Below are 23,248 nucleotides of genomic sequence, written 5' to 3'. Positions count from 1 at the left end.
CAGTGTGGTTTATTTTAATGATTAAGAAATTACTGAGAAGGAGATGATCATTTTCTTGTGTGAGTTTATATCAATTTCCTGCTGGATTGTAGACGTTCATGTAAGACACCCTAATTCACTTGAAAAATATCTAGGAGATCTAAGTAATCTGAAAAATGATTTAGAATTCTCCAGTTATGCAAGATTGTTCCAAAAAATAATTTATGATTGTATACATTTTTCATTAACTACTCCCTGTTGAGGTCTCTTAAATTAAAATGGAAAAATGCCACCGGGCAATAGTAACGACACTGCGCTAATTACATTTTTTATCAAGGGGGTCGGGGGGGGAACACTTGCCGATTTGGTAACTAAAATGACTCCATAATTAATTATGCATCACCGGCACTCAACACAAGTACGAAATAAATAAAAGTAGCGTTAGTAAAGTAAGTTTAACATTCTGTGACACTAAACTTTACATAAAAAAAAATTTATTACAGGAGTTCTAATTTAGTCGTATCAGTACAAAGAGAAGATAATAAAATGAGTAAAGTAAAACAAATCACTCGGAGGATGCCTAACCAACACAATGCCAAGATGATGGTTGTATGAACTCCCAATCTCTTCAGTATGTCTCCCTTCTCAGTCTCAGTAATCTAAAAAGTTTGAATCAAGGCAACTGGATTCTTGCTGTTTGTTGAAGATGTCTCACCTTGATCCAAAAGGCTTCTCGAATTTTTCAATTTAGAACTGAAAAAGAATATTGGATTCAAAGTCAGTAGGTGTTCAACCTTTGCGGATATGAACAAGTTTGGCTTCTGCGGGATTCTTTCTTCCTCTGAAAACTTTGCTTTTACTTCAAATTGGACCATTTTTGGTGCATTGGGAGTTTCAACATTAGTCATATCCAGACACAGTGATACAGTCACAGGGCTTGGTTTCAATTTATCTTACTTTATATAAAACATTGTCTAGTGAATCGTCTTTTTCTCCTGCTGGTGGCCAACAACTATGTGGTCCAAAAGAAGTAAATATAAAAATGAAGACATAAAATAAATGTGCTATTTAATGAAGATTTACAGCCTGCATGGCCCTCTATGTTTGCTTCACCACCCCCTGGAGGAGCCACTTGACTCCAAGGGATCTTGGTGGTCCGGTCAGCAGAGGTTTCACATTCCACCTTTATGGCGTCCTGGCGAGTCCAGCCATTCCCCTCCCTCTTAGTTCATAGTTTGCCACATGTGATACACAAAAATGGCCTGGTCTCATGCACTTCGGTGGCCTATGACCCCGTTTTTAGCTCCCCTGTGGTTTCAGAATGTTCACGTTTAGTCATGCCACAGGCATGAGTGTACATATTCGTGTACAGTGAACATTTCTAAAATTAGGTATGGGGGGTTTTTTTATGGCTTGTTGACAGTGTTTTGGGATTCCTTTCTGATGGTTTTTCACCCCTTGATTTACTTTCAGTTTTATTATCAGGCACTTTGTAAATAAAATGACAAATTATAAAAAGAATAACATTACCATGTTACGCACATATGAGGAAATGTTTTTCCTTTGTTTCATAGATACACTGAAGCGATGAGTTTCAAGACAAAAGAGCCACCAAAAGGTAAGATTTTGTGCCTGTATTTTAGAGTGCAATATTTTGTTTTAATGGAAAATTGAAAACAACCCAATCAGAGACGCTGGTTCGAATTTAAGCACAATTTTGTTATTGAGTTGCCATCAAAAACTCCTCATTAACTCTTTGACTGCCAGACGTTTTCAGAAAAGGGATGCCGTGGCTGCCAGCCGATTTAAGCATTTTGACTGATCTTTCAAGGTCCACAGAAAATTATGTGTTTGGACTATGGAAACACACATACTACCAAATGAAAGATTGGACTCTCATCTTTCATCAGAAAAAAAAGTTTGTTTCTACCTTATTCCGTTTTTCAGTAATCAACAATAGAAAATGGTTAGTTTCACCTCTGTTTTGAAACAAACGTCTTTTAACGTCTTTGGCACTCCTCCATAGGATTTTACTAAACGTTATTTAACGTTTTTGGCAGTCAAAGAGTTAAGGAACTTTTCAACCTTAATAAAATAGTTTTATAATTCATCTGATCAAACATTGACTTAAAACTAATTGAATGCTACCTTTGCCATGGCTTGAGGGGGGTCTGTATTATTTGCACTAAGCAACTTTGAGGAGGACGGTAGGAAAAATTTTGTCTGAGGAGAGAAAAACAAAAAAGGGAAGCTACCGGATAAAAGAACAATCAAGGATCAACATTGGCCCGGCTTTTACTCGCTGGCTTGAGCTAAAAAAAAAACAACGCAATGTGCTTGTCCCCATGGGAAATGTGGTCGTCCTTCCTTCCACTTTTGTCCATATGGCGCCGCCATAATCAACGCAAACTGAAAGTTTGCTTTAACTGCACAAACCATGTTTTAAGGCGGTGGTTCTCAACCGCGGTCCTCGAGTACCCCTATCCAGCCTGTTTTCCATGTCTCAACACAGGTGTTTCAAACGATCAGCAAGCTCTGCATGAAGCCTGATAACGATCCTCAGCTGTGTTGGCTGGGGAGACATGGAAAACAGGCTGGAACCAGTGTTTTAAGGCAGTGGTTGTCACAGCTCACCTATTTTCTGGGTTTCTTCATTTGCCGTTCGCAAGGCAAGCGCATTCGCTCTCTGACGTCAATTTCACACAACAGCACTGCCAGTACAGGCAAAAAATGGCAGATAAAAACAGGTGGATGATCCTGCTGGATTGTTTTTCCACAAAGGCAGTTTTCATCAGAATACAGTGTTTGGACTAGTGGAATTTATTTATGATCAATTAATACACAATTTTTTTCTCTCTTTTTTTCTTTTTTTTTTGTTGAGATTAATACACTATTTGATGGACCCTCATTTAAAATCGTACCATAATTCTTTGAAGAGCACCTAAACGTCTGCTACTGTCATATGTGTCCCATTCTTCTTATTCTCCAATTCTGTTCTATTCTATTCTATTTCGTGTCTTATCCTAAAAGAAGAAAATTAGACTGTATTTCACTGACAAGTCAACCTGCAGACAGAAAAATTGACTCCAGATGCTCGCATTAGTGTCTCAGCATGACGTGAATATCAGTTTGATACAGCCAACCAATTCTCATGGTTCCTCGAGCCCGCTGGAAGTCCAAATCAAAAGAATAGCGTTTGGTATGCACAACTAAACGAGCGTCCGCGTCCTGGCAGACTGGATTAGTGTGAATCAGCGCTCGAGGAACACGCTTACCGCAAGTCCTGCCTGCAATCGAATGATATAAGAGCACACAGCAGCTAGCACCCCCTCGAGAGATGACGCATTGGATTTGATGAATATTCAACACACATGCCCTCTGATGGGAGGCGAGCCGCTGCCGAAAAATATGATGATGAACGTGTAATCTCGCAGAAACTCTCAATGGTAATGGTAAAATAATAAGACAACCTTGGGATGTGCGTGTTAATGTGTGACTTCAGAGAGAGCAGGAGGCTTTGAAGTTTACTTTGGAGCTGCGTCTTCACATTGTCAAAGCAATTTCGCTCATTTTGCGCTAGTGAATGGAGGACACCTTTTTCTCCTGTCACTCCGCATTGTCCACAAAGACACCCGGTGATAACGTCGTTATTAGCATTAGCACCTGCCTTCTCTGGGTGACAACCGAAAGTGGCGACGTCGTAAAAGTTGAGCAGAGAGTAGCTTGTAGTACTCTGACTAATGTATAAAGGAGCGTACATTTGGTGCAGTTTGCTTAGTTTAAGTTACACATGGGCAAGTTATAAATAGGTCTCAAGCCTTCAAATTTCAAAGTTCCAAGTTACTATAGCAAATAATTAATCTTGTAGTCCTTGCAATTTGCAATATGTTCTATTAACCCACTAGTGTAAACATGCTATTTGAATAATATTGTATTAGTGGAATAAGAAATAAGCAGATTAATCCACCCATTGATGTCAAAATGTCCTTGGAATTGCATTGCAAACGTCACGTGACAAAACCCAGACATAGGTGAGCCATGTCGTTTGCAATGCGAGCTCGAAGGCACTTTGACAGCAGAGGGCAGTAGACTGACGAACAGTACGATTCAGAATAGATTCTAAATGTCCCAAAATAAATTTTATTGAAATTATTTTATACTGTCTTTCTTTGTTTGTGTGTGCCTTTATGGGGAGTTCTGTTCATGTTGTACCCGATTTGGCCAGTTAGGGGCAGTGTGGTTCCATGCGGTCTGATACACTGTTAAGTTGTAGCCACATTAGAGAGTAGAAGGAAAAAGTCACGATCAAGTTTTTCCAATAAAAGTTGTTTTTTTGCAGCGTGGAGCCGTTCTTTTGAGTGCTAAAAGTGCCGCGAGTAGCGCACTAATTACCATTAGGGAGTCAGTTTGGAGTAGATCATTACGATTTCTTGAACAGCTATAAATTGAAGCAAAAATCATTGTCAATCAAATCATTTTGAATCAAAAATCGTTCTTAATCGAAAATCGATTCTGAATCGAATCGCACACCCAAATACCGGAATCGAATCGTGAGACATTCAAAGATTCCCACCCATAATTGGTAGTATATTTTTGTTATTAAAATGTTGATAAGTCCTTGATAAGCTCGTAATGGGTTTCCACCTCACCTTCCCACGTGTTGTATTTATTTAAATTTTTCCTGCCACATTTGTATTTTTTTTTTTAAGATTGTGTGTAAATAAACAAAACAAAAAAAGAGGTTACACCAAACAATAAGCCTTGAAACATCAAAACTGTGTTACACCACTAACGACATACACCAATTATAAGCACTGGCAAGCAAATTTATTTATTTATATTTTCACGTAATATACGACATTCATATCATTTTAACATTGACTAAGGCATTGGCAAAGTTCAGGTCCCAGTGAATGAAGCGGCTATGAGTCACCATTAAGTATGATGCCTTCTTCACTCATATAGCAACAGATGGTGTTTGTTTCAACACCTGCTGTATGAAGCTCCTGTTGAGTCATCTTCATATAACTCATAAAATAGTCAAATGACTCGGATCTGTCTCACATCGCCTTTTAACTTCAACGCCTCTCAGTCGCTTTGTGCCAACTGCAAGACGTAAGCTTCTGAGAGCAAATGTCACTTTGTTTTTTTCAATGCTATCTAAAAATACTATAATGGGCTGACTGAAAGCTTGAAGGATAATATAAGCATACAGACAAATGCACTAGGTTACTAGGGCCTTACTGAATTATATACCTGGTGTGTGCTGCCTTTTGGACAAATGGTTGGTTAATACTGTAGGACTGGTACTGTTGACAAGAACAGAAAGGAAAAGGCGCCATCTTGTGTAATTCCAAAATAACTGCCATCAGTGTTGCTGGATGTTGAAAATATACCATTGACAGTAACTGAAATTGACTGGGAGTTGAGATGTGTGTGTTTTTTTTAACCAATTCAATAACTGCATTACTTTATAGACAATAACTTATTGGTTTGATTGAACTACTCTAACAAGTAATAACTTGCAGGGTTGTTGTAAACCAATGACCGTGTACTTTGTTTTTCATGTAAACCAAGGACCCTGTACAGACGCTCCCCTACTTACGAACATTCGAGTTACGAACAACGGTACATACGAACATGTCTGCGCGCATGCGCGCATGTCAAAAAATGTTCGGAAAGAGATGCTGTAAGTTAGATTTTTTATTGCGCACCTTTTTCCGAGTACTGTAGTGCTTCTTTCCGCCGCTAATACCGACGCTTGGCGCTGTGAGAGCTCACCCAGCATTGGAGGCTCAGCAACGTGTCGAGGAGGAGGAAGAAGAAGAAACGCCCGTCGCTCATAGATAAAGCCATCGCACTCTTCGAGCAGCAAGACCCAAATATTGAACGTTGCACAAAGGTTGCAAATCAATTGAATGATGCCATACAGTGCTACCGCATCATTTATGATGAAAAAAGAAGAAAACTGTGCAATCGTCGTTAGATCGCTTCTTTCGGCCAGTTTCTAGTAAATCCTCCAAGGAAGATACTCATCAACCCTCATCTTCTTCTCCGCGACCCTCAACTTCTTCCTACATTGAAGTTACGGAGGAGGAAGTAACTTTTGAAGCCCATTCCAGCGACGACGAAGAACCTCTCATGATATAAAATCCTCCTCTTCCTCCTCCTCCTCCTCCATCAAATCCTTAAGCATCGAGTACATCTTCCAAAAGTAAGTTAAACTTCATTTTATTTATCTTATTACGTACATGTACATACTGTTTGTGTCTCTCGCTCTCTCTCTCTAACATACGTAGTACAGTACTGTACGTATTCTCTTTAAACATAAATTATAATACAAAATATAGCACTGAAGCAACTTACGAACAAATTCACCTTACGAACGATCGCTCGGAACGTAACTCGTTCGTAAGTTGGGGAGCGTCTGTACTTTGTTTTTCATCATTTACAATGTCACACCATCATCTACCTACATTAAAGTACAGGGTAATCTTCTTTGCCTGTTAGTGGCCATCACAAGGAGGTCCAGGGTTCACGGCGTCATGATTACTCAAGTCGTCCAGCAAGTTCCAACAGGAAAAGCAACACCTGACTTCACCCGGAAGCCGATAGCTATGACTGTGCACGAAGGTAAAAGTACAAATGAAAATGACAAACAGAACACCGTCACCCTTTTTACAGGTACATCACATTCTGGGGTTTTCTTTCTTTCTTCCTTCCTAAGGGAGAAGAGCTTTTTTCAAAGCAATCGTCACCGGCGAGCCGGTACCGAGTGTCACATGGGGTCGAAACAAGGGGAACATCAATGACGCAGAGAAGTACAGGATTAGATATGATGAAAAAGCCAAAGAACACATCCTGGAGGTGATAATTTGAAAGCACATACCCTGCAACCCACACAAAATATGGTGTCGTATTTGGGCACATATTTACACACAACCGTGTATAGTGCACAGTACCTAATAATCTGTAATAATGATGCACTCTGCATGCAGATACCAGAAGCAAAAGTCGACCTTGCCGACACGTACAAATGCTCTGCTACCAATGAATATGGAACAGCTGTTTGCTCAGCCACCCTCAACATTATCAAAGGTGAGACAAAGACTTACCCTGCAGTATTGACGATTGACCGATTGTCAAGAATTTTGCGTATTCAACTTAACTCATTCACTCCCAACCATTTTCACTGAAGCAACCCCTTTTGCTCCCGGCTGTTTTACTGGATTTTGACCGATTTTGCAAGGCCCACAGAATATTGTGTTCTATTGCTATAAAAACATGGAACCTACCAAAAGAAAGGTTAGAGTCTCTTCTTTTATCAGATAAAAAAGTATATTTCTATCTGTTTGATATTTTGCATTAGAATATATCTAAGATTCATCAATATTCACATTTTTGGTGAAAACGCTGACGAAAAGAGCAACATGTTGCAACATGGCCCTGGTTGATCTCTTATACTCTGCCGCCACCTGCTGGCCGTTTTTGTAATAACTACCATGGCTTTAAGCATTCTCTTCTTTCTTTTTTTTTAAAGACAGATTTGTTTATTTTCCGAACATTAAAAACTTTAATAAAACCAAACGTATGCTAAACAGGATTTCAGAAATAAATTAATCGAAACAAACAAGAAATCAAAATGGAGAGAGAAAAGTATTCGTCTGCTTTGGGAGGGGAAGAAAAAAAAGTCAAGCGATTCAATTCCTGCGCTGCCAACAAGTTGAGACTTAAAAACCCTGAGAAAACTCAGGAACGGAAAATCATTGATGTAGTAGTACTAGTATTAGTAGCGTCCGTACGCTGCATCAAAGCCTTCTGTAGGCTCTAGCATTAAAAAAAAAAAAAAAAAAACGTATAAATACGTTTTGGGGACCATAGCAATATTTATATTATTAAAATAGAATATTTTTATACGTTTTTGAGAGCAAATGAGTTAAGCCGCAGGTCAATACTCCGATTTAAGATTTACATGACCACAAATATGTTCAAGGTGGCTTTGCTTTGGTACTTATCGGTAGTTTTCTTTCAGCAAAGGATGAAGCGCCACAGGATTTCAGAGCAATGCTCAAGAAAACGTAGGTTTGAAACAAAAGTTTATTCGTAAGCATTTGGCCGTAACCTATGTTAAGACAATTCTTTTTGTTTAGCGTTGTCGTCACCAAGAAAAAACAACTGCCGCCAAAGAAAGAGGGAGAACTTGATCCTAAACTCTGGGAAGTGCTCATCAGTGCACCAAAGAAAGACTATCAAAGAATATGCTTGGACTTTGGAGTTACAGATTTCCGCTGGTTGCTGAAAAGATTGAATCAGATGAAAAAGGAAAGGGCAGATGAACAGGCAAAGGTACCGTATTCGAGCAATGCCCGTCTATGTCTTTTGTCCCCCAATTCAAAACATGTTCTTTCTTCAAGGTCGTTGAAAATATCGGAAACGTGAAACAAATTGAAGTGAAACCTAACAGAAAGGCAGAATTCAGCCTTGACATGGCCTTACTGGATCCCAACAGCACTATTTATCTGTACAAGGTGAGTTGTGATTGTAGCCAAATTCACAATATTTATCCCTTAAAACCGGACCACTTTGCTCGACAAGGACGGTTCCAGAGTCCCATATGGTAATAATGGAAACTCCAAGCATAGCTTGCAGAAACATGGAAATAAATATTGTTTCACCATCAAAGACCCCCAACCAGAAGATGCTGGTTTATATCAGGTTGACGTTGGGGAGACAAATGTTCTTACGACTGACTTCCAAGGTATGCAGTTCCCATTGTACAGATTTATCGGTAAAGAAAAGCTATCAGTGCAACATTGTTATTCACCTCTATGTGCTTCCTCTACCTGTATAGTGCCTGCAGTGGAGTTTGCAGACAAGATTAATAACGTAAAGGCCTTGGAAAACAAAGACACCTCTTTTCAATGTGTCTTGTCGACACCCCTCCACAGAATTACATGGTCAACGCCAGACACGTCACTTGAACATGGTGACAAATACGATATAAACGTCTCAGAAGACCAACTGACACATAAGCTAACAATTAAAAACTGTGACCAGGCTGATAATGGATCATATTATGCTATTGCCGGCATTGCGTCGTGCAATGCATCTCTTGTCGTAGAAGGTGGGCTTTGCTTCACAGAAATTAGGGTTGTCCTGATCATATTTTTTGGACCCACATCTGTGTCGTGTCAAGTCACTTGATTTTGATTATTGGTCGATACGGCCTCCGATTTTTAGGCAATGCACACAAGCACATATTTCATCCACAACATTTACAGTACAGTATGTGTCTTAATTAAATTTACAGTATAATGGTTGCTTGGTGGCCTGGTGGGTGGTGTCTGGTCGGTGCTGGATTTCACTTTCCTTTCTTTTATTTGGTCCTTCCTCGGGTCTCCTGACGGCCTCACGACTGACTGGAAGTGTTCGGTTTAGGTGAACGGTATGGGATTTTTTAATAGGTTTTAGGTGAACTAATGAATATGCACGCACGCACACACGCACATACACATACTCACCCACATACAAAAAAATAAAAAATAAAGGAGAGCAATGATGATGACATGTCAAATCGGTATAATTACCGAATGAACAATACTGAGCTCTCCAGAAAAAGAAAAAAAAGAAAAAAATTACAGTATAATGTCGACTCCATGCAGCTTCAACATAACTATACTCAATAGTTATCAAAATATATAATATATATAATCAAAAACAACAATACAGTCTACAGCAACGTATTTTTGTTCCACTGATGTTATTTACATCTACATATTCTATAGCATGAAGTCAGCGCTGTTAACAAAAATTAAAAAACTTTTTAAGACAATAATAAATAAGCTGAAAATTACATGATCGGTCCTGATTTACGATCCCGTGATCTGGACAACTCTAATTAAATGTTGTTGATGAAAACTTAGCATTTCCACCTTGTGATGACCCTTGATCCCAACATCTTTGGTTTGATTTGATTTTAGCTGATCCCAATGCCCATAAAGGTGTTCAGCACAAGAAGGCTGAGGATCAGGATGACCTGGCGAAATTGGCTTTGAAGCAGAAACTGCAAGTGAAGGCAGAAGACACAGAGGGAAAGGATGGACAAAATGAGTCTGGTGGGAAGATCGGCGCTGGAGGAGGTGATGATTCGAGTGGAAAGACTGATATAACCAAGGATTGTAGGTCTGATGGCTGGAACACTGATGGAGGCCATGGTGAGAGAAAAGGTGAGAACAAAAACAACCTCCTGGGAGGCAGAGAAGATGAAAGTAAGAACGTTGATGCTGGCAGAAGGCGATTACAATCATGCCGAGCTGTGTCCAATGCCGAAAACGGTATGTTTTCTATACCGATATAATACTAAAGTCTGGTGGTTAATTTATTCTTAGTTTGTTCCTCCTGGTATTTACTTTTTCAGATGAAGGTGTTCAGTTTGTCAGTGGGTTGTCAAATACCACAGCTAGTATCGGTGGACGGGCAGAGCTAATTTGTAAATTAAGCACTGAGAACTCTGAGGGAAGGTGGTACAAAAACGGGAAACTGGTACGTCATTTCTTCCAGCAGCATCAAAGTAAATAATAAATACTTTTTACCGCTGCCTGTGAGGACTGAGAGTAATTCATTTTCATCTGACCAGCTCACCAATGAAGATGGCGTCAGGATGATTAAAGATGGAGCCCATCACAAATTGATAATTGACTGCTGTAAGAAAGAGGATCTAGGCATGTATCGCTTTGAGTCAGATGGATGTAAATCAGAAGCCACATTGAATATTCAAGGTTAGACTTAAAAGTACACACTACATTTTTTTTTATAAGGGTCTTGGCTTTGGATCTTTAAAAACAACATGTTTCCTCTTCACCCTAAAGATCCACCAAAGATTGACGCTAGTGCTCTTGTAAAATTCACAAAACCAGTGATTGTAAAAGCAGGCGATACTGCCGAATGGAAGCTTCAATTCTCGAATGGAAAACCGGTGAACATTCAGTGGAGCAAGGACAACGATGAGCTTTTGCCTGCCCCCAATGTGAGGATTGAAAAATCCGCCACGGAAAGCAAACTACGCCTTGCAAAATGCCAAAGAAAAGACAGTGGCGAGATCAAAATAAAAATCAGGAACGAATTTGGTACAACAGAAGCAATTTCCAAACTTATAGTCATGGGTGAGTCAAAGTGACCTGTCGTACTGTAATGTGAGAAGGTGGTGGTAGCACAATAACGATTTCATCCACAGACAAACCCACACCGCCACAAGGACCTGTGGACATTATGGAGAGTGCCGTGACATCTGTTGAGTTCAAATGGAAACCGCCAAAGGATAACGGCGGATGTCCAGTCACAAACTACATCATAGAACGGCAGCAGGTTGGGCGTAACAAATGGTCCAATCTCGGGGAGATCAGTGGCAGCAGTACAGTTTACAAAGACTGTGATGTGGACCCGGGAAGGAGATACTACTATCGGATCAGAGCCAAAAATTCAGAGGGTGTTAGTGACTACCTACAGACAGAAGCTATACCAGCTGGAGTGTTACGTAAGTCTTCAATATGGGCCTTGGCCACTCCTCTGACCAGTTAAAACTCAAGAAAGCTTTTGTTACAGGTTATCCGGGAACCCCTTCGGCACCAAAAGTGGCCCGTGTCAGTAAAGAGTGCATTAGTCTGACTTGGTGTGCTCCATGCGACACCGGCGGGACCAAAATAGTGGGCTATAATTTGGAAAAAAGGAAGAAAGGCACTAATTACTGGAGCCTAGTAAATCAAGGAGGACCAATAAAGGGTATGAAACTCATTTATCGGCTACAATGTGCCAATAATGAAAACATTTTCCCTAGAATCCAGGTATGAAGTGAAAGACGTCTTTGAGGGGGCAGAATATGAATTCAGGGTGTCGGCAATCAACCTGTCAGGTCCCGGAGAGGCAAGCAATCCGTGTGACACCATAATCGCAAGAGATCCCATGAGTATGACCATACCATCTTTGTCTCATGGATTTTAAAGCTTGAATCCTACTCTTTAACTCAGCATGTTCAAAGTTTCATTTTATATTACTGTCATTGAAGAACCCCCCGGCAAAGTCACCGACCTCAGAGTAACATCCAGTGACTACATAACCTTGTCGCTGGCTTGGACTAAACCCAAGGAAGTGAGAGGGTCACAGGATGAAGCCCAAGGGTACTACGTAGAGATCAGACCCATCTCAAGCCCGGAATGGACCCGATGCAACGTCGTCCCAATTACTCCCACCACCTATACTGTGCGTGGTTTGAAGGCCATGTCCGCCTACTGGGTGAGAGTAGTTGCTACCAATTATGGAGGCGATGGAGAACCACGAGGCTTTGACAGTCACATCATTGCAATGCCCCCTCCTGGTAAGAATTATATTGTCTTTTTCTGCTGACAGTCAAGAGAGAGTTATAAGTACAACAAGCCTGTCAGAAATTATTCATTCTGGTTTTAGTGACTGCTATAGTATATTTTGAGGGTTTTGAAATATTTATCAGCAGCTGATTGTTTGATTATGAGTCTACAACAACATTGAGTCAGGCCTTGGGTAGCATTTTGACAGCATGACACCCACGTAGGAAAGCCAAAATTCATTTTGTTCCAGCTGTGTGTTATGTCCACACACCGATGCACACTGCCCATGTGGTTTTGGATTGAAATTGCTAGATTCAAAACAAGTCGTACTTCTGCTGTGTGGTTGAATGAATTCCAGCGCAGTGGGACAGAAACGAGGTCCAAAGGATTATGCAAAAAAAAAAGTGGCAAAACCGCTGTGTTTTAGATTACATTAAAAAAAACTGAAATTTTTAACCCAACTAGAAAACACAAAGTCTTTCATGTAACAAGCTTACATTAGAAGGTGAAAACCAAGTATATCATTTGAACTGCCATGATACCGTATCTTTATTTCTACCCCTAAAGTACGTCCAAAGTTCAAAGAATGCAACATGAAGAGCTTCGTAGTCGTGAGATCAGGAAACACTGTTCGCCTCAACATCCCATTTGAGGTACCGTAAAATAACCCCTAGTCACAGTGGATTTTTAAGTTCAAGTGGATTTGAATAAGTATATTTGTCTAACAGGCGTCACCATTTCCGGATGTCTCGTGGTTGAAAGATGGTACTTTAATCCCCAAGCATGTAACGGTCACCAATTCTGATGAAGCTTCTCAACTGTTGATCCCTACATCTGAGCGATCCGACTCTGGACTTTACACCGTTATCGTCAAGAATCTCGGCGGCCAAGAGAGCTTCAACGTGGAAATTAGGGTAACAGGTAAATGTCAGCATTATTGACAAACAAATAAACAGTTTTAATCAGAAATCTGTATTTTTGCACTACTTAATCAAAATTCTAGATGACCCTAAGCCTCCGGGTCCTGTGGAGCTGACCCAGAACGTCCCAGGAACAGTCACTTTGTCCTGGGCGCCCTCTCCAGACGAGACAAAGGACGACAGGCTGCACTACGTCATATCCAAGCGGGACTCCTTCAAGCCCACTTGGAGGACGGTGGCAGAAAACCTCTTCAACAACAAGTTTACTGTTGTGGACATTGTGCCTGGGCGCCAATATCACTTCAGGGTTTTTGCTAAAAACGACATAGGCCTTTCGACGCCATCTTTGTCACCTGCATTTGAAACCAAGAAAGAAAAAGGTAACCGCAACTATTTAGAAAGACTCAATTTTAGAGTAGGCTAAGATTAACACTAGGAAGAGAGTAAAATAAAAATAAAAATAAAAAAAGTCACTCAAGGGTTGAGGAGCTAACTCACAACCTTCAGCTTGGGAGACTGCCACACTACCACCTGAGTCATGCCCCTTCTACTGTTTGCTCATCTCCAACTGACCAAAGCTATTGTTTTTGGTCTCTTGGAGAGGATTCCATGGAATCGTGGAATCAACTGCAGCTGACACGAGCAATATACTAACCAAAAGCAGGAGCTGCATGGCTCCCAAGCTAAAGGTTGTGAGTTCATTCCTCCACCCTTGAGTCACTTTTATTTTTTCCAATTCTTTATTTTACTCTTTTCCAAGTGTAAATATTACTCTAAAACGGAGTCTATTTGGTCCCACTCTAAATAGAGTCTAATTTACTGTGTACGTCATTACATAGCACAAGAAGAAATGATTAGGTGTGACGGTCATTTCCTTTTTCCTAAAGTTGAGATTCAATTCATATTTAGCACATAAGGGTAAACCATGACGTCCACTATTCTCTACCAAAAAATCTGAATATATGTACCATTGCACTCATTTTACATATCGTCACCCTCTTAAAATAATTGCCATTCAGTCATTTTGTTGCCTAAATCAGCTCCTCATGATGCAAATGGTTACATTTTTGGTGTGTCCTGAAAAATTAACTTATAATTGCCAAAGACAAGGCGATACAAATGAGCGTAGTGAAGTTTGTCAGCGTTTTTTACACTCACATGACGTAAGGGGGACATGAGTTTCCAGAAAGTCTAAATTCGAAATTGCACAACCTCAAGAGGGCCATCAACTATTCGGGAGGTCTCAAACTCATCAGTATAAAAACTTTCTTGGGCGTTTGTCTTTGCGCTACAGAAAGGTTCAAGATGAATGTACCGAGGAGAAAACCTGTGAATTTAGCATCAGCGCCGTCATTCGTCACCCCATTGAGGCGCCACTTGCCTCCAGAAGGCTATGAGTGTCACATGAGCTGCGCGGTCAAGGGCGCCCCGGCGCCCCGTGTGACCTGGTACCACGACGATGTGGACCTGAGCGTCAACAGCAACTACTACATCACCAACGTATGTGGTGTCTGCTCCCTGCTTATCCTGAGGGTGGGTGCCAATGACAGCGGTGAATACAAGGTTGCTGTGGAGAACCATCTGGGGTCGGCCCAGTGCTCCATGATGCTGAACGTCAGAGGTAAATATGGGAATTACACTTTATGAAACCAGTTTATGTACTACTGTATTCTTTCTCTTTTATTACATTTGACTCATTTTTATAAAGTGCATATTTTCCACTATCAAAACACAAAATTGTGTTTTTTTTGCCAGGCTGGTATAGATTAATGCCATTCCAATAGCTATAAAAAAAATGTCATTTTTGGTATTAAAGTACAATTTGGGTTACGGAACACTTTAAAATTGCACATCTGGGTATCACTGCTGTACAGAATTGAAAACATCACATCAATGTTTATAATAAGCAAAACGTAGCAAAAAAAAAATCAATAAGTACATACTTAACATTTAAGCAGTCTCGTGGGCTGCTGGTAACATCTTGCATTCTCAGACAGAAAACTTTTAATTCTAGTTTAAGCCCTATAATGGCCCCCCCCACCTTCCAAAGCTTCTTCTGGTAGTGAGCCAGATGAAGACCCTGACGATTCATGAGAAGATAAAACTTCTGGATGTTCTTTTGTGGGAAGGACAAAGTTAAGCGGATGCTTTATTAAGAATGTTTTATTTACATTTCAGCATAACCGCTATGTAACTCCATAACTTCCAAGGCATTACTGCCATCTAGGGGTATTCATCATAACACACTGCACTTATCAAAATTGCACTGTATTTCAATCAGATTTTCAGGTGGGTGTGGAAAATAATTAAAACCGTTATCTTCTCTGTTTGTTTACAGAGCGACGAACATGAACGGCAGAACAGAAGAAGAAAAAGAAAAACAGTAGCATTATTTTTGTTCATAATTGCAGCTACGACAGTGACCTATACTTATTCTATAGCTGTAGCGTTCATCAATGGAATCGACAGCCTCTGCTTTACGCCCCCTAGTTGGTAAACTCAAAATGTGTGTTTGTACCAATTCAAAACTACTCAATGCAGGAAATTGGATTAGAAACTGCACATTCCCTTCTTCGTGTACACAATGTACGCATGATGTCACAGAGCGCGGGAAAATCAAACTCGAATCCAGTCTGAAAAGTATTGACCAGAGGCTTGCGGGAGTACCCATTGTGAACAGCTAAACCGTTAATCTGCTAAATCAGAAAATGGTCAAATAAAAAGGCTATTATAAAGATATCTGGGGGGGTTAATTCTACATTGCAGCTACAACAATTTATACTGTTTACATTCAATTCAAGTGGTAAAATCAAATGCTATTAAAATTCAGCTTTGTGTTGCTTTTGTTCTACTAAATTCATTTAAACGTATGTCCACAGACAGCTTGTGTCCAAATTCACAAGGCTGGGTCCTCCGAAGGCCGAATTTGTCGGCTGCATGACGTCACTGCCGACGCGACTCGAAATCACGCACGGATTTACACACATGCTTGTCGGTAGCGCATTGACCGACGCTCCATTCATTTGTCAATCTGCGTGTTGTCGAGTCGCGCCAGGAGTGACGTCATGCAGCCGACAAAATCGGCCTTTGGAGGACTCTGGCACATATTGCGTTATATTTCAATCAGGTGTGACAATGGAACTGATCGGATGAACTTACCTTGGAAAAATATGAGGGGGTCCACCGAAGTAACACAGGGGTGGCGGTGGGGTTCCTCAGTCCGATCTTCTTCCACAGCGAGTTTAAAAAAACGTCAACAACTCCAGCAAGACAATTTAGTCGTCACTTCTGCATTGTTCCGGTTATGTTAGTTGGCGAACATCCTGCTGTCTAACAGCCAGGTAAAACAGACACTATACAGAGTAAACAAAACATACAGGTACAATAAACGTACAGGTACAAATCGAGTGAGACGTCGCTATGTGACGCTTAAAGGAAATTGCGATTTACCTTCTGACTGCACTGCTTTCAAAATAAAAGCTTTTCTGGGGAGTTAGACTGGGTTGTGGGCTTCTCAGCTATGCAGTTAGAAACATGAGAAAAATGTAAATACTAGCAGAGTCCACTTAGGTGGCTTCTGCTTACTTCTTTATCTCTGGGTAAATAATAGTAATCGCTTTGTTTTGAAACCCTCAGGAAGCTCAAAAATGCCGTACGGTTTTCAAAACAAAAGCTCATTTTGGAAATTTGATTTAATTGTATGCTACACATTTACTCTAAATCTTAACAGAGTCTAGGGTATGGTGGCAATTACCCTGATTATCATGCTAAAATTCAGTCATTCATAAAAAATAATAATACAGTAGTCTGTTTCATTCCTATTGAAAACAGTGCAGTATAATCCACACTGAATAAACCCTTGTGAACAACATTTCAGACCTGTCAAATGCACACTGCACAGGCACGGGCCCGCCCACTCCACTATCCCACCAGAGAAGCCCCCTCTACTGCTCTTCACTTTCAATATGTCACCATCACTTAAGCATCTAATGGACCACTTCACCATCAACATATAACACCTGGTTAAATGAAGTGTTTGCCCTTGTACTCTTCTGGGCGTATTTTCATTGACTTGGATTAGCTGCATGCAGATGCTTATAGGAACCCAGAGCCATGTCGTCCCAACTGTCTCACAGCAGAGATCATCCACGCGTCAGGAAGTCAACTTCTGACTCTTCTTCTTCATCTTCGTCGTCTTCGGCCAACGAGAGCCTGAGGGTGAGCTGTTGGGTTCATTTTTCTACGAATTCAGGAATTGTATTAAAATGAGTACCCTCTTTGTTGCTAACATGAACGTAAACAGCTGCTGTGTTTCCTATCTCATATTGAAACAAGGCACGTTTTAGTTTTACATTGGAAAAATCTCCAAAAAGTATATAAACTGAAACAATGTCGTTCTCGTCTCAATTCACTTTCTCAGTGTGAAATGTGGTCTGGTTTATTCTGTTCTATGAATTGCAACAGGTGATATAAATGCTACCTTATGCCATCTAGTGGAAGAGCATTTAATTGTTCTGCCTGTCACTATACGCCGCTGGCATAGATAGGTTTTTTTTTGCTTTGATAATTTCCCGAGGCACACCTAATGATCTGAGTGGTTGAAATCACAATTTTAAAGGGAAAGAACCCCTATTTCCAAAACAGTCATTAATTTACATAATTCTCACAACATTTGATGACATCACACATTCGGGACGTTTGAACACCTACATTTTGTTTAAATGCTGTGTTGACCTTGGAAAATATGTGAATGTGAATAGAACGACCAAGTAAAAGAGGATGGGGGAGAGCGAGAATGACAGAGGAGCGCTTGGAGCCGCTTGTGGGAACTCAGTCGCAATATTTATGGATGTTTATCTCTCCCACTCGTCCTGTGGGAAACTCACATTTTCCACTGGGGAATAACCGGCCAGGAGTCAAGTCAAGTTGTCCCAATGGGACGGACGGAGAGAGGACGGATCACGTCACGTAGATTCTTCTCAATCAGTCTGTTTATGTCTGATATCCCTTTAATTTAAACCAGAGTGCATCTGCTGTCTACTGAAGCCCCACTAGTCTTGTAAACGTCTCAGGGAAGATCTATGAGTGTTTACACGTCCTGGTTTGTCTCTTTATGAGCTGTTTTGCTCTGAACCGACGAGCTGGCTGTTTGACCCACTTTTTGCCGCTCTTAAAGGCGACTGTCAAAAGTGGATACACATTTTTTCATCCAGCCTGCTTGTAAATAATACAATGAAAATAAATATATGCCTCACAGTTCTGGCGTCCTGGGTCTAAATTTCAGCTCTTGCCTTCCTGTGTGAAGTTTGCATCTTATTTTGGGTTTCATTCAAAATCAACAGAGTTCTTGACCTAGTGACACCAAGGAACCAGGGTAAAGTCTATTCTTGATGCTTTCTGAGGGACTACTAAGAACCTCTGCATGTTAGGCTTCTGAATGGCACAAAGGGTTCCTTGGTCATATATGGCTTTCCTGCAGAATAATTTTAACCGTCCAAATTTAAATCCTCTGTGACATTGAATAAACGACCCTTAAGTGCAGGATGGTTGTTAAGATGTTCCACTGTTTGCTGTTTGACTTATTTAATCTTACATCTTTTATTGCTCTATATGGACTCTTTTATTGCAAAATGTCCATGCTGAAGTTTAGGGTCTCGTCAAACATTTGATGCTAACATTTGATGATGCTAACATTTGATAGCCCTTGTACACAAGGCCTTGTATTGTACGTCATACACTACAGAAAGTTCTTATTTCAGGAGGATGTCGTAATAAATCCAACTGTGAATTCCACTGTTGCAGCTAAGGCCTTTTTGGGGTTTGTTTACTTTAACTTTATTTAATGGATCATTTCCTCCAAACTGCCTTCACTGAGCTCGGAATTTTCAAAGATTTGTGAGGAAGAAAAAAAAGTCTATAATCGTGGTCTGCTGATACCAGCCACTGATACTTAGAGCAAACAAAATCCAATGTTGAAAAAATCCTCCTTTCCAGATATGCTTCAGAAAGAAAGGTCTTTGTTCACAATTTTTTTTTTTTTTTTTTTTGTCATTGTGTTAATTTAAATTTTATATATCAAAAGTGTATTGGTGAGTACTCATTGAGAGAATACTCATACTGGTATTGATTTGGGGAAAAAATGAAAATCAAAATGAATATCACACTTGCATATTATTGTCTGAACCCTTTTTAATCTTGCTACCACCCCTGATGTAAATCATGTTATGAAAAGATAATACAAGCAAATGCTTAACAATTTCTCTTCTATTTCAGCATGAGCGACTATCTAGGTAGGATTTCTTTGTTGTAACGCAAAATCAAACCAAACCTGTAAGTTGCAGTTGTCCGAATGGCAAATCTCCTCTGTTTTTCAGACTGAACTCATCTGGCGTGTCGGACGCCTCCAACGACATGACGAAAAACCACGCCGAGTCATACTTCTCGCGGCGGGAGAGCAGATTGTCGGCAAGAAAAAAGGCTGAGGAGGAGATGGCGCATAATGATTACAAAAAGGCATGTGACACCTTTTTTCAAATTTGTTTTTAAGTAAGTGGCTGCCGGAGTTGTCGATATGCACCAATTGACAAATTTTATTTGGTGATGAAGTGCTACCCATTGAGTGAAAATTCAATAGTTCTTTGATTGTTTTGTTTTTCCCCTGGAACCAATTTTAAAAACATTGAGACCAAAAATCAGCAATTTACATTTTGCAGATGTATGAAAAAGCACTGGCTACCAATCAGAGGCTCAAGTCTAGACTGGAAACCAGCAAACAGGAATTGGTTGTGATCCAGGAGCAGCTGCAGAGAGCTCAGGTAGCCGCCGCACAGCTGCAATTGCTGTATAATTCCTCTAACAGACTATATTGTAAACTGCATTGAAAAACCGTAATAAATATATATATATATATTTTCTTTGCAGAAGAAGGAGAGAAAGGGTGAACTAGGCTCCAACATTCTTGAAACAGAGAAAAAGGTACCCAACGTTATCGGAACGCTACAGAAATTGTGACGTCTGCCTTGGAATTGCTGTCTTTAACTCATTCACTGCCATTGACGGCTATAGACGTCAAAAATAAATTTTAAGTATTTCTATTCGTTAAACATTTTTTTCCCACTTTTGTAAACAAGAGTATGAAAACCTAGATTTTTTTTATTGTACATTTAGAACAGATATAACATTTGTGATTAATCGTGAGTTAACTGGTGAAGTCATGATGATTAAAAAAATAATAATTCTGGAAAAAAAAAAAATTACAAATTTTAATCGCCTGACGCCCTTAATTTTTAATAACCTTTTCTTTTTTTTAAATCACGTCAGGCGATTCAAATTTTTAATTGTAATTAATTGCATGACTTCAATAATTAACTCACGATTAATCACAAATTTTATATCTGTTCTAAATGTACAATATTTTTTTCCTAGGTTTTCATACTCTTGTTAAGAAAAGTGGGGAAAAATGTTACACTAATAGAAAGAGTTCAAATGAATTTTTGACGTCTATAGCCGTCAATGGCAGTGAATGAGTTAATATTATCCTTCAGACAAATGAATCACCTTATCAGCCTTGAGATGTTATTTTAGCGGTCGCTCAAATGACTTTGCAAACTGAAAAGGACGAAATTCAGCCTCTGCCACAAGTTTTATTGAACAACTCAAAGTCTCAAATCACCTATACCAGAAATTGAACAGGAAGTTGACCATATGCTTTGAAGCAGCCGTTTTGGATTAATATGATGAGGTCCTACAAGGGAATTTGTCCAATAATTATTATTTTTTTCATTCACCACTGTGCGATACTAATGAATACTGTAGTTTTCAAGTGTACTTATTTGCTCATAGGACAGTTGGAGTCTCAGGAAAAAGATATCTGACATGGAAGAACAAGTGAAGGTACATATCATATTATCTCTTTAAACAATATCTGATCATGTTGAGACGAATGAAGTCATAGTATAATTTCCCGTGAAGCCCCTGATGAGCTCTGATTGGGGGTCACTGACCTAGTTATTGTCATCAACCATGCGGTGGTTCGTCTGACACGGCTTGTCGCCATTGTGCGCATCTGTGACGCAAAAGCCCTCGGGATCCCGGCGACTATCTTCAACGTCTGCCGAACAAAAACCTCTGTGTTCTGTGAATCAGACTTCCATACAAACATGGCAAAAATAGGTCCGTTAAACAGAGAGCTACTGTGGAGTTTTAAGGAATTGTTTGTCGTCATGAGTCAATTACTACATTTTTTCCCGCTCACATAAACTGAATAGGAACAATAGGAAGATAGTTTTAAATATCTGAGCTGTCAACATGCACAAATTGCACATCCTCATAATATTGGATGTGAAACTACTACTTTTTGATCCTACTGCCGCCGAAAATTTGGCAAATTTAGATGTCATTCTAACATTGTGTGTTTTTTTTTTAATTATTTTATTTATGTATATATTTATTTATTTTTGCTACATTCTTTCCTGCTCAGGTCAAAGCAGAACTTCACACAGAAAACCAAAGACTGAAGGATGAAAACGGAGCATTGATCCGCGTCATCACCAAATTATCCAAATGATTTAATTCAAAATGAGAAAAAAAAAAAGGACGTGATCTCTGCTACCTGTCTCAAGAAATGACAGGTGATCCCTCTGATTCAGTTGGGTAAACCCCAATTTGCATGCAATGACACGATCATTACAAAACAAACTGAAATGAAATTCCAAAACATTATAGCCTATAGTTCATCACCATGGAAACTGTGGCCAACTGTATGTAGTCCATTTGCAATAAATAACGCTTTACGTTGATGTGATGCCACAATTCCCCTCCAAATCTACAATTTAAACCCAATGAAACATACAAATGGCACAGAAAGGACATTGTTTCTCATATACAGCACAAACAGACTGCACATGTATTATGTAGTTACGTGTGTGTGCATTCTTCTTCTTACTGTAGTAAAGACCAACGTGAGTGCACAGCTGTTACCTTATGTATGGGCTCATGGTGCCACCCAGTGACCAAAAATGGGAACGCATCATCCCTTCCTTACGCCCGCCCTACTGTAAAATTCAAGTTACGGTATTGCTTATTTGTATTTACTTCAGTAGTTGGATAATAAAACAAATAAAAATACAAATCATGCACTGTCCTGGTCATTGTTCAATTCAGTTAATGAATTCTACTGTCACCATCATAAATTCAACAGTCGTCAAAACTCAAAAGTGCTTCACATTCATAAAAAAAAAAAAATCATGAATCAAAATGATTAATAACTATAGAGGTGATCATTTAAATGACGTCAGCACCGTTAATTAACTGTAAAAAGGGGAAAACTGAATTAAATTAAAGTAACTACTCACCCAGAGAATTGCTACGTTTCTTTGGTCATCTTCATCTGTGTCATTATTTTTGAGTTAGCTACATGCTATTTTTGTTAGCAGCTCCTGGAAGTTTATTGTTCAATGTAATTTAATAAACATGTTGATTAAGACACAACAGCTATAGGCATTTATGACATTTTCTTTTCAAGTAGCGAGGTTCCTTTTTTACTCTTTACTCTCATAAAATGTCAAAGGAATAAAACTATATTCTACACTTATTTGCTGATAGAAGAGTGGACTTTTGGAGACATAATTGGAGAATTAGATGAAAAAAAAAGGGAAATGATCAAACATGCTAGGGTACATTATGGAACATAATTAGCAACAATATGGGTCAAAATGCGATAAAATAACAAAAAAATTATGTGACTGAGATTTGCTAAAGTCTTGTGTTACTTTGTGTGTGTTTTTTAGGCATATTTTTTCATGGGACACTCTGGTACTTGGTGGGACATAATCAAAGGCATTAAAGAACAAAGTGAGACATAATAGGGGATTTTTTGGGGACAAAATAGAACGATGGGACATAGGAGACATAAAGGACACAATTGGATCTAATTATCTAACAATGGGACACAATGGTATTTATTTGTATATATTTTATTTTAGTTTTTTT

The 23,248-nt window shown here is 39.5% G+C and overlaps 2 protein-coding genes and 1 long non-coding RNA gene across 3 annotated transcripts in view; 2 read left to right on the top strand and 1 right to left on the bottom strand.

Moving 5' to 3' along the window:
- The window catches only part of LOC144056132 (uncharacterized), a 127,545-nt gene extending 110,874 nt beyond the window's left edge, over positions 1 to 16,671 (bottom strand). The window contains exon 1 of the long non-coding RNA XR_013295004.1: positions 16,418 to 16,671. This is a non-coding gene — a long non-coding RNA (uncharacterized LOC144056132). The remainder of the gene's footprint in view (positions 1 to 16,417) is intronic.
- LOC144056100 (immunoglobulin-like and fibronectin type III domain-containing protein 1) lies at positions 1,567 to 15,942 on the top strand. The gene is made up of 22 exons (XM_077572520.1): positions 1,567 to 1,597; positions 6,490 to 6,612; positions 6,707 to 6,846; positions 6,978 to 7,100; positions 8,017 to 8,057; positions 8,130 to 8,325; positions 8,394 to 8,507; positions 8,575 to 8,737; positions 8,831 to 9,103; positions 9,960 to 10,247; positions 10,397 to 10,521; positions 10,616 to 10,757; positions 10,848 to 11,141; positions 11,213 to 11,512; positions 11,581 to 11,757; positions 11,813 to 11,941; positions 12,041 to 12,349; positions 12,906 to 12,991; positions 13,067 to 13,259; positions 13,342 to 13,638; positions 14,553 to 14,879; positions 15,863 to 15,942. The coding sequence occupies exons 1-22, from the start codon at positions 1,567 to 1,569 to the stop codon at positions 15,940 to 15,942; spliced, it is 3,951 nt and encodes a 1,316-aa protein (XP_077428646.1).
- On the top strand, positions 16,406 to 22,393 carry LOC144056131 (protein phosphatase 1 regulatory subunit 12B-like). Its single transcript, XM_077572619.1, has 8 exons — positions 16,406 to 16,599; positions 17,350 to 17,476; positions 19,532 to 19,548; positions 19,633 to 19,771; positions 19,972 to 20,073; positions 20,180 to 20,233; positions 21,101 to 21,151; positions 21,738 to 22,393. The coding sequence occupies exons 2-8, from the start codon at positions 17,372 to 17,374 to the stop codon at positions 21,822 to 21,824; spliced, it is 555 nt and encodes a 184-aa protein (XP_077428745.1). The 5' UTR covers positions 16,406 to 16,599; positions 17,350 to 17,371; the 3' UTR covers positions 21,825 to 22,393.
- Positions 22,394 to 23,248: the final 855 nt, after the last annotated feature.

The sequence above is a fragment of the Vanacampus margaritifer genome, chromosome 8 (genome assembly GCF_051991255.1).
Source record: "Vanacampus margaritifer isolate UIUO_Vmar chromosome 8, RoL_Vmar_1.0, whole genome shotgun sequence".
Classification (NCBI taxonomy): Eukaryota; Metazoa; Chordata; class Actinopteri; order Syngnathiformes; family Syngnathidae; genus Vanacampus; species Vanacampus margaritifer.
Note: the sequence above shows the minus strand (reverse complement) of the source record. Positions and strands in the feature narration are given on the sequence as shown.

Coding starts and splice junctions, on each gene's coding strand:
- LOC144056131 (XM_077572619.1), top strand. CDS start 17,372: ATGTCGTCCCAACTGTCTCACAGCAGAGATCATCCACGCGTCAGGAAG. Junction 20,074..20,179: donor AGCAGCTGCAGAGAGCTCAG/GTAGCCGCCGCA, acceptor TTTTCTTTGCAG/AAGAAGGAGAGAAAGGGTGA. Junction 21,152..21,737: donor ACATGGAAGAACAAGTGAAG/GTACATATCATA, acceptor TTTCCTGCTCAG/GTCAAAGCAGAACTTCACAC.
- LOC144056100 (XM_077572520.1), top strand. CDS start 1,567: ATGAGTTTCAAGACAAAAGAGCCACCAAAAG. Junction 6,847..6,977: donor CCAAAGAACACATCCTGGAG/GTGATAATTTGA, acceptor CTCTGCATGCAG/ATACCAGAAGCAAAAGTCGA. Junction 12,992..13,066: donor GCCTCAACATCCCATTTGAG/GTACCGTAAAAT, acceptor TTTGTCTAACAG/GCGTCACCATTTCCGGATGT.